Source organism: Marmota marmota, unplaced genomic scaffold (genome assembly GCF_001458135.2).
Source record: "Marmota marmota marmota unplaced genomic scaffold, marMar, whole genome shotgun sequence".
In the NCBI taxonomy this organism is placed as follows: Eukaryota; Metazoa; Chordata; class Mammalia; order Rodentia; family Sciuridae; genus Marmota; species Marmota marmota.
The window spans coordinates 157,537-168,432 of record NW_026000077.1 but is presented as its reverse complement, the minus strand read 5'-3'; the positions used below and the strand labels follow the sequence as shown (position 1 = coordinate 168,432).

Below are 10,896 nucleotides of genomic sequence, written 5' to 3'. Positions count from 1 at the left end.
GCTTTGCGCCTTCGAAGTGTCCCAACCCCGCCCCACATTCCCGAGCTCCGATCCAGACCCGGCCCTCGTGCTGTTCTGTGCGGTGACCATGGAGACGAGCCCATCCACCCCGTCACGCTGACAGATTGTACCCCCCCTAGATGGGGCGCTTCTACTCGGGGCCTCCAGCTTGAGTGGCCGCTGCTGGGCTGGCTCCCTCTGGCTTTTCAAGGACCCGTGTGCTGCCCCCAACGAAGGCTTCTGCTCCGCTGGAGTCCAGACGGAGGCCGGAGTGGCCGACCTCACTTGGGTCGGGGAGAGAGGTATCCTCGTGGCTTCTGATTCAGGTGAGGTCATTCCCTTTATCTTCCCCACCACGCCCCGCCCAGGTGGAATGTAGGCTTAGGGTCCAGCTGGGATCAGTCTTTGATTTCCCCTTACTCAGTGCTTGGAGGAGCTGACAGTGTTGCCCCAAACGCGAACTAGGTGAAAAGCAGCTAAGAATGTTGTTCCAAACGCGAACTGTAGTGTAGATGAAAAGTATGTTTTTCCAGTTCTAAAATTGCCTGATGGAGGTTCCTAGAAAAATCCATAACAAAATTAAGAAACAGTTTGTAATCTGTCTGACTTCCGCAGTCCAGACCAAGGATAATCTTGATTTTGAAGATGGTACTGAAGTCAGACTGTGCTACCTGTCATCCCATTTCTTCCCTTTTTCTTTTACTTCTCTCCATTCTGCTGTTTTGTTTTGTTTTGAATGTCAGCCTCAGCAATGGAGGGTTGGCATTTAAAAAACGCCACATTTAGAAGTTGGCAGGCATTGATCAAATGGAGAAGTAGGACACTAAAGATCGAGCATCTCTGACAGTTGAACTTGAACATGAAGACTGCATGACATTTATTGAAATAGTTCAGCAAATATTAGTGTCTGATTAATTGGGAAGGGTTAACATCAGTGGACTGTGTAGACAATTATGTAGACTTTATCCTTGTCCCCTGGAAACTGATTTTCCAGTGTTTTCTCACTGGAAGGAGAAGAGTGGATTTCAAAGACTAGTTCAGCATTCCCTGCCTTTTTCTAGCAGCTTTCCCCACATAGTTGACTAGGCTGTTATTTGCAAAACAGAAAGGCAGGATAAAACCAAATGACCTGGAAGTTGGCTAGCTAAGTCCTCAATGTCAACTTTGCTGTTATAGGAATAACTTTGTTAGTTTAGTGACAATGGCTGCTTGAATCCTAGATGTGAATTACTGTCTTTGTATGATCCAAGCTAATGTATCCCTCACCCCTTCATCTCACCCAACTCCATCCCCAACAGGTGCTGTTGAATTATGGGAGCTGGATGAGAATGAGACACTTATTGTCAGCAAGTTCTGCAAGTATGAGCATGATGACATTGTGTCTTCAGTCAGTGTCCTGAGCTCTGGCACACAAGCTGTCAGTGGTAGCAAAGACTTCTGGTGGGTCTCAGTCTCATCATTCCTGTTTCTTAAGCTTCCTTTGGGTGTCTTTAGTATCCTTAATCTCATTAAGTAATGTTTAGCGCTCAATATAAGAACCCAGTTACTAAATTGCAGCATGTTTATAAGATTTCCTTAGAGATTTGACAATCTATTGTAAATAGACAATGGTGGGAATCCAGGAGGCAAAGACATGGGACATGCTGGGTAAAGGATGTTCATATTTGCATTGATAGTATATGTCAAGATTAAGTTTCTGTTTCCTGTTTCTTTTGCTTTTTAGCATCAAGATTTGGGACCTTGCTCAGCAGATAGTTTTGAATTCATATCGAGGTATGTATTGCTTCCTTGCCTGGTCTTAGCTGTCTTGTTTTTATTCACTCATTTAGGATCTTTAATCTTTGTTTAGATATTAGGATGATTTTTGTTTTTCTGCCTGGTAGCTTTTTCCCTAAAACTGTAGTCAGTCTCCAATACCTACTCCATATCTCTTTCTCAGTTACCTTATTTCTGTTGACTGTCTTTACTACATAGCTACATAAGGTTCACATTCTGTCCTCTTCTACTCCTCCTATTTCCCCACTATCAGCTGTTCACCAAGGTCTTTTGAGTCTTTTTCAATTTGGTAAATTACCTTCTTATCCATCTTTTATGCCTGATTCAGTTTTAGGCTTTGCCTCCTACAGATGGTGGTTCATCTCTCCATCTATAATCTTTGGCTTGTTGGTCCTTTATTGTTTTCTTGCAGATTAAAGTCCCATTTTCTTGTTGGGAAATTCAGGCCCTTTTGCTGTCATTCCTCCTTCCAGAATACTGCAGTAGCTTAATTCAGGTGTAGTAGATTCTTGACACTCTCACAGAATAAGCCCTGAGATTTTGAATATTGAATTTTTTTGAATATTCATTTCCATAAATAGTCTGCTTTCTGGAGTGTGCCATTAATGTGTGTGTGCTGTTCTTTAATGTTGCTCTTTTTTATTAACAGTGTTAGCAGTTGACTTTGTTTGGTTAGCCATTTTTTCAATTGTTTTTTAGTTATAGGTGTGCCACAGTCTGGCTGGGCACAAAATCACGAGCCACTCAAGCAGGAACAAAGTTTATTTTTTGAAACTGCCGCCAATGTCCGGTACCGCCAATGTCCGGTACTGCCCGGGAAGATTTTTTCCACCCACGCGGCCTCCTCTCGGAACCGCAGAGAGCGCTCCTCCCCCGGAACTCCCTCCTACTGTACTTCCCCAACCAATGGGAACTCTCCAGGAGTCTGGTAGCCGGCCTAGGTGAACAGCAGGAATCCAATATCCATATGAATGCAAATCTTAACATAATCATATCATCTCAATGTCTAGCTGGCGTCACCTTTGGACCAAAAATGCCATGCATCATATACTTGGCTCTTAGCATAGGTGGGCACAGTATCTTTATTTTATTTTTATGTGGTACTGAGGATCAAAGCCAGTGCCTCACCCATGCTAGGCTAGTGCTTTACCTCTGAGTCACAACCCCAGCCCCAGGTAGCCTAGAGTTTTAATGTATGTTTGGCTATGAATTTAGAATCATTGTGGTTCTTTCAAGGGCTTAATTCTTTTACCTTCTACTTCTAGTTTCTAAGTGTTTAATTCAGCATGGGCCAAAATAAAATCACAAACTCATACATATCCTGTACTTGAAAATAGTGATAGGTAGTCAAACAATAGGTGTTAGTGCTCAAAATCTCCTGTACTTTTTTTTGGTACAAGGGATTGAACCTGTGGCGCTTAACCACTGAGCCACATCTTCAGCCCTTTTTGTTTTTTCATTTTGAGGCAGGGTCTTGCTAAGTTCCTTAGGGTCTTGCTAAGTTGCTGAGGCTGACCTTGAACTTGGGATCCAGATCCCCCTGTCAGCCTCCTGAGCTGGAATTACAGGCTGTGCTACAACACCCGGCTTGCTTTTTATTTCTTGAATATATGGTATATTCTTGGTTAATTTGAACTTTTTGGGAGCACATTCCCCATTTCATCTTCTTCATCAGTACTTTGTGTTTATGTCTTATTCCCCAGTGAATTCCAAGTTCTTTGAGGTAGAGGAATCATATATTCTTCATCTTTTGTATACTGCCATGGTGTTTGTCCAGAGCTTTGCCTTTTTTTCAAGTGAGCTATATGTTCCCTCTGACTTAACCATCCTGTTGTCTTTCCGTGGCTAGGAAACAACTATGGAAGGTAGTTTTATCCTTGAGACAAGGCTACATTCAGACTACCTTGGAAAATTTGGTTAAATGACTTTAGATATGGTAGTTTTTACAACCTCTAGTTAATAAGTAGCAATGATTTGAAAATTTTTCTGCATGTAGATCTCTTAATAAGATTAAAAGCTACACTTCCTTATATATTTTTTAAATTGATACTTGGAAGATTTTAAGTTTAAGTAGTTGCAAAGAAGATAATTTCTGGCATATGATTTATTGTATGCTTATTCCAAGCATATGTTTGTCAAAATTTTGGATTTGCAGAGTAAACCCATTTATGTAAAACATTTATCAAATAACCTAATGGCAAAAAACAATCTGCATTGTTAAATCAGTTGGCCAAATTCAACTTCATTTTCAATCAGAAAAAGTCTGACTTCATTTGTAAAAAGAGAAGCTTGTTAAATGTGTCTTTATGACAACCATCTATCTTATTTTTCATTTCTCATCAGTAGAAACAGGGAGATAAGTTAAAAACTTGTGGTGTTGCTGAAACAAGATCAGTCCCATTTACTGAATTTTACCTAGATACTTTTTTTGTTCTTTGGCTCTTAGGGAAAATTTCCTTTTTACGCTTAGTTTTGGACTTTTAGATTTTTATACACCTGAGCATTGTACCATGGGAAGATATGGGCTAGGCAAGAGGTATATGTTCCTTTTATCAAGTGGTTGGAGCGTGATTTTGAAAGTACAGACAGTTCAATTTTAGGAAAAAGAACATGGGAGGAATTGATTTGCTTAAAACTCTCAACATCCACAACTGCCTTGAAAGTTTTTGTATATTACTCGAGGTATGTGTATTCCAGTATGAAAACTGCTTTCCTGGAATTATTTAGCTCCTACATTCATGATATTCTAATTGAGAATGCCTTCACTGTTCTTACCAAGGCTCTAATTTCTCCTTCGTCATCTTTACTAATTCACTTTTCTTCTGGCTCTTTTAGGTTGTATAATTTATCAACCTTTCCTCTTAGATTTGTCTAATCCATAAGCCCCCACAAAATTGTTAAATTGGATCATGAGACCAGGTCTGTTTTTCACACCCTCTTGCCCCTTGGTTTTATCTAGGCTGGCCTTGTAATATTCCCTGTCTCTTCTCTGTCATGATATTCTCTGTCCTTTACAGCTCATGCTGGACAGGTCACCTGTGTTGCTGCCTCTCCCCACAAGGACTCCATGTTTCTTTCCTGCAGTGAGGTGAGATATAACCTCTTTCCTCCAACTACAACCTGTCCAACAGCTGCTTCTTTAGATTCTGAAGCCTTTTTTTCGGTTTCTCCTCATAGGATAATAGGATTTTACTATGGGATACCCGCTCTCCCAAGCCAGCATCACAGATAGGTGAGTCTGAGAGCCAGAGGTGGGAGGCTGGGACTAGAAAGCTACCTGGAAGAGCCTTTTTTTTTTTTTTTTTTTTTGCCAGAATCAAAGCAAAGTTTCTAGGTACTCAGTCACAGTGACATAGTGATATGATCTCCTTTCTTGCTGAGGCTCTGCTAGCTTCATTCTGTGCAATGAGTACCAAGAAGGGCTGGTTCCTGGGTGGGCAATTTACTCTGCAAAGCTGAACAAAGAGGCTAGAATTGTTATTTTATGCATTGTGCTTGAAACTTTCCTGTGACTCATGCCCACAAACAGCAGAAAACTGATGGATAAATATAGGTTATTAGATTCAAGGATGAGGACATGACTGCATGAGGGATTGGGAAAAAGAAAAGTAGTGCTCCTGGGATTTAGAGTGACTGCTTTGAGAAATTGCTTCTTCTGAGTTCTGAGTTCTGTTCCAAACCTCTCTTCTCTTTTTTTGCAGGTTGCAATGCCCCTGGCTACCTTCCTACCTCCCTGGCTTGGCATCCTCAACAAAGTGAAGTCTTTGTCTTTGGTAAGGCAGCGTGCCGGATTGCATATTGACTCTGGGAAGGGGAGGATGAGGAAGAGCTAATCCATGTTGCACGTACTGTTGCTATGTGATGTCACTGATTCATTTGGACACTAGATAAATTGTGCTCATTTTAGTTTAACCTTGGAGATGATGATTTTTTTTTCCCAGTTGATTGGATTCCTGATTACTCTGGCTCCCCTATTCTGGGCATGGCTAGAAATTAGCCACAAAGTGAGTGGATTGCTAGGTAGTGTATTTTGTTCTACTGTGGGTGGTTATGGTGCTGTGATGGGAAGGAGGTTTGCATATTGTAACAATTTGGGACTAAAATCATAACTACTTCATCTTAATTTTCATGGCCAGCCAGTGACTTATTGTTTCCACTTTGCTAAAGAGGAAACCAGTGCTCAGAGTGGTTAACTTATTCAAGCTTGAGAAAGTAGGATTCAAATCTCATTCTGGCTTACCCCAAAGCCCATACTTTTAATCACTTGTGACATGCTCTCTTATATAGGTGATGAGAATGGGACTGTCTCCCTTGTGGACACCAAAAATGCAAGCTGTTCCCTCAGCTCAGCGGTGCACTCCCAGTGTGTCACTGGGCTAGTCTTCTCCCCACACAGGTACTGTTCTTTGTCATCAGAGGTCTGGTGGATATGAACGGGCTGGTGAGGGGGTGGGGGGAATGCATATGTTGGCAAAGCATTAGATGATATGGTTGTTCTGTAAGGTAGGCTGTGCTCTAACTGAGGTTTCCAAGTATCAAAGATCTCTTGAGACTGTAGTTGCTTATTTGGGTTGTGCAGACTGTAGGTTCCTTATTTGGGTTTTCTGAAAATGGCTGAAATATGGTCTCATTCTTGCTCAACATCCAAAATGATTTTGGGGTTCTAGGACTCTGTGGTTGAAAAAGCCTGGGTTCTCGCTAAAACAGTAGAAGGACCAGATGGGATGGTTCATTGCCAGGATGATTGTGAACCCTGGTTTTGCTCCATTTTCCCTTATCTTTCCCTGGAACTTGGTAGTGAGACTTTAACCAAGAGTGAGAATCAGGCTGCCTTCTCCTCTGGGTCAGTTTACAGTTGGCTGGGACCAGCCCATTTGGGGCTTTGTCTTAGAGTCGTGGACTTTACTTTTCATGTCCTTCTGTGCCCTCTCCTAGTGTTCCTTTCTTGGCCTCTCTCAGTGAAGACTGCTCACTTGCTGTGCTGGACTCAAGCCTTTCTGAGGTGTAAGTGTAACAGGAGGGCTGCACATCTGGGAGGGGGAACAATGGACAAGCAGGTCCTTTTTCTCTTTAAAAAAGTGCATTGCCTCTTTGGAGGGATATTTCTCCATCTGTATTTGAGGGTCCTTGGTGCAAGAAGCATTCCAGCCCTCTCCCACAGTGGGGCAGTCTACCCTTTTCACATGGAGAATGTGGATATGAAATGCATCCTGCTCTAGGGTAAAAGGCACTGGACAGATGATCTGAGTTGTACATCCCTCTTTGCCGTGATTTGCTGCCTAACGCTGGCCCACATCACTACCTCGCTCTATCCACCATTTCTTCATCTATGAAAATAGAGGACTGGATTGGATGACTGATGACATCCACTGTGGATAGCTACACTACTCTCCTGATGATGAGGCCATACAGATGGTGAAATGTATCTAATACATCAAACAATGTGCCCTGGGTGTTGGGTTCTCTTTCTTCTTCAGGTCTGCTTTTTCTTCTTGTTTCAACCATGTTAAACATTTCCCCCCACTTTTCTTTGTTCTAGGTTTAGAAGCCGAGCCCACAGAGATTTTGTGAGAGATGCTACTTGGTCTCCGCTCAATCACTCCCTCCTCACCACAGTGGGCTGGGACCATCAGGTCATCCACCATATTGTGCCAACAGAACCTCTCCCAGCCCCTGGATCTGAAAGTGTTGCTGAGTAGATTGGATTTAAGAAAGAAAGTAAACCCCTCCTAAGAATCCACTCCTTTGCCTCTGACCCCTCCGTTTGTGAGACAACAGAGGAGCCTTGGATGTTTATACCCTAGATCTGTGTAGTTCGTAGGCATTGTTTCTCAGTGTGAAGGAGGCTGGATTTTGGTATCCTATAGTCACAGGAAGGAAAAACTTTCTTGCAAAAGGATATTATATGTGTACCTCAGTGTACATGAAGATCTATAGTGTTTGGAGACTAAAAAGAATTGATTTCCATCTTTCTCAAGCACATCCCTTCCCACAAAAAAAATCGACAAAAGGATTTTATGCTTCCCGTGTAGTTTTCTATGAATTGGCTGTGTCTGAGTTGGGTATGGGATGTGGGCATCCCTGGGTTCTTGGAAGCTCTTAGGCTACTTAAAGATAGGTACAGCTTTAAATTTTTTAAATGGAGCTTGATTTACCATTATTACAGGAAATGCTTCCATTTGCAAAAATCCAGCCCAACTACTTGACAAAGAGATAGGATACACTCACCGCAGTTTTGCACAGCTCCTTGCCATTAAACTGAATTGAAGTCCATTTTTTTCTGGCTGAATAAAAAGTTTGGCTAGTGCTGGTATAATGCCTCCCTGACCCCCATGGCTTTGTGTTTATGAAATATGTTTTCCTGGCATAGCTTCACAGAGCAAAGTTTAGGGTGGTGGAGAGTTTAAATCATTTCCATGAAGTTAGAAAACTGACATAGACTCTTACAGAGACATCTTTGTCACCTTTGCTACCCCAAAGCAGCCTGAGAACTGACCTGCCTCTGGGCCCTTTCTCTGGATATAGGAAGTCTGCTGTATTTGTAGACTCCTAAGATTTTGAAATCCAGCATCAGGGAGAGGATTAGAAATACTGATTGGTTAAATAAAGAGTTTAGGCATTGTTTGCCTGTCTTTTTTGAAGCTTTTATGTTATCTGCACTTAGACACATTTCACTTCTGTGAATTATCAGTATCAGCTTAGCCCACAGCTCTTTCTCTGCTTCCTCAGTTCCCAGAATAGTTACTTAGAGATGAAGGTAAATGTTTCTTTACTCCTTGGGTTGGATTTAACTGGCCACTGCCATTTAAAATCAGATAAATTACTGATTGTATTGAAACAAAATATAATCAATTATATACTTAGGAACTTTGCAAGTTTAAATTAGGGAAAAATCACGTAAAACTGGGGCAGTTTGAATATGGGCAAAATATTTCTAAGTAAAGCTTCTGTATTTCATTCTTGCTAATCCTGAACTCTGTTCTCATGGGAATGTGTAGTCATGTGATCTCCCAGAGTTAGGGCAGGGAAAGAATACATTCTTCATAGTTCTTAACTATTACTTCCTGGGGAGGAGTAGGATGATTAACTGGAATTAAGTTCTGCTTCTCTTTTGTGACCTTTTTTTCTTTTTTTTAAACAAACCAGCTCCTTAAACTTGGAGATAATGATAATTCCTTCTAACCATAAAGTCTGTAAGATTTTATGTTTAAGAGTCCAATTAGAACCAGTCAGCAGATAAAGCTTAAATTCTGTGGTTACTTAGAGGAAATAAGGAAGGGGCATAACATGGGCATTATATTTTCAGGATTCTTTTCCTCTTAGACTTAAGAATAGTGGAGGAAAAAACTAAGTGAAAGAGATGAGACTCCACGGAAATGTGTGTATATGTTAAGGTGGCTAAAACAACATTACAGAAGGAAGAGCTTTACAAGAAGAAAAACATCTTTGGCTTCAGACGTTATCTGTGCTGATGAGAGTAATTCACTTCTGTTAATGATTACCACAAGACATATGAAAACATAATCAAAGTAACGCAGGAGGGACCAGCACAATTTTCAGTGTATGTTATGGTGAGCCAAGAAGATAGTTCAAAATAGAAGGTGACCTCAAAATAATCAGGAGTATGATGTCATTTGGGGCAATTGTCTACTAGGTCTTTGTCATGAGAAGAGTTTCAGTAGAGTGAGCATGGAATTTACCTACAACAGGGAGCAATGGAATCGCTTTGTTTAAAAGCATACAAACACCCTGATCTTGGGGAGGGGGTGCAGGATTACCCTTCTTCCCTATCTAGGCTGAGTAATCTTGTCCTGAGGACACCCACCACATGAAGTAGAAATCTCCAAAATTAATAAGTGAATTTTGACCCCTGTTAGACACAAGGTGGTGGAGGGGTGGGTGTGTGGGTGGTAGTGGTGGTGGTGGGGATGTTGCCTTTAAATCACCTCTTTGTCCTTGGGTGTTCACCCACCACATGAAATAGGAATCTCCAAAATTAACCAGTGAGTTGTAACCCTACTCAGGCACATGGTGGGGTCAAGGGGAGTGTAGCCTTTGAATCACCTCTTGAAAAGCTCTTCTGTTCTCCCCGATAGGTAGAATGGCAGACTCTGGGACAGGTGTCCCCAGTGTATTTCCTTTAGTAGCAAAGCAATAAAATTTCTTTAGTTCTCAAGGAAAAGGCATTTGTAAATGTCAGGAGAATAGGCTAAGCACCGAGGAGGGATATTTTCCAAGTATCCAGGTAGGAGTATAAAAAAAGCATTAATTGCGTTTATTTTTCCCTTTGACAGCAAGAACTCAAGGGAGAGGATTGTGTGCAAACAGCAACATGACACTGATTTTCGACATAAAGCTCATTCAGCATTTTATTATTCATCATTTGCTATACACACAAAGTTGTAATTGCCAACTCTGGTATTGTCATCCCTGAGTTAAGCAGAGGTCATTTTTCTAAAAAAAAATATATATATATATACACATACACACAAAAAAGGAAAATGTCTTGCATTTAATTTCACTGATTCGAATTTTTGAGCGTGAAAGTGAATCCATTCAATTTAATTATTCTGAAGTCCACTATTGCCTCATCCACTGTATTCCACTGCTGATTTCTGGCAAGGACTATTCAAGGCTCACTCCTTGAGTAATACTTGGAACCAAAGAACACTGAAGAAGGTTTACCCAGATTCAGCTGGTGTCAGACATTGGGCTGATTCTCAGGGATCTCACTAGCTTCAGGGAATGTAACCAGTTCACAATCACATTACAGCATCAGAAACACCCAAGCTCTAATTGCTGGAACCTCTAGTCATGTTTCCTCAGGACAGCACGTTAGAAACGACAGGAGATGTGGGTGTTAGGGAACAAATGTCAGTGGTGGGAACACAGTTCTGTAAACTGGGCTTACTGTGCTGGTCCCCCACATGCTTTCTTTTGCAAAAGCAATTTATCTGCAGCCCTGCCTGGCTTAAGTGAACAGGATATGTTACATTCCCCAGCAAACTACCTGTTAGCCATAGGAGAAATACAGGCCTGAAATAATGTCAATAAGAGGAACCAAGTTAACCTGAAGGGGGAGACTTTGTGACTTTTTTTTTTTTTTTTTTTTTTTTTTTT

The 10,896-nt window shown here is 41.3% G+C and overlaps 1 protein-coding gene across 2 annotated transcripts; it reads left to right on the top strand.

Annotated features, from left to right (window-relative positions):
* Positions 1–6: 6 nt before the first annotated feature.
* Wdr77 (WD repeat domain 77) lies at positions 7–8,400 on the top strand. 2 transcript variants are annotated; one of them, XR_001505309.1, is made up of 10 exons: positions 7–326; positions 1,299–1,440; positions 1,724–1,773; positions 4,794–4,864; positions 4,954–5,008; positions 5,478–5,549; positions 6,064–6,172; positions 6,712–6,780; positions 6,996–7,198; positions 7,316–8,400. XR_001505309.1 is itself a non-coding variant. In XM_015502174.1 (9 exons), exons 4-9 carry the CDS (start codon positions 4,844–4,846, stop codon positions 7,473–7,475), a joined length of 486 nt encoding a protein of 161 aa, XP_015357660.1. In that variant the 5' UTR covers positions 7–326; positions 1,299–1,440; positions 1,724–1,773; positions 4,794–4,843; the 3' UTR covers positions 7,476–8,400. The 2 variants fall into 2 exon arrangements, 1 of the variants encoding a protein (XP_015357660.1); XM_015502174.1 differs by lacking the exon at positions 6,996–7,198.
* Positions 8,401–10,896: the final 2,496 nt, after the last annotated feature.

Excerpts from the sequence above, each read along its gene's own strand:
- Wdr77 (XM_015502174.1), top strand. The coding sequence starts at position 4,844 with ATGTTTCTTTCCTGCAGTGAG. Across the intron at positions 5,550-6,063 it reads AAGTGAAGTCTTTGTCTTTG|GTGATGAGAATGGGACTGTC; the intron begins GTAAGGCAGCGT and ends TCTCTTATATAG. Across the intron at positions 6,173-6,711 it reads CTAGTCTTCTCCCCACACAG|TGTTCCTTTCTTGGCCTCTC; the intron begins GTACTGTTCTTT and ends GCCCTCTCCTAG.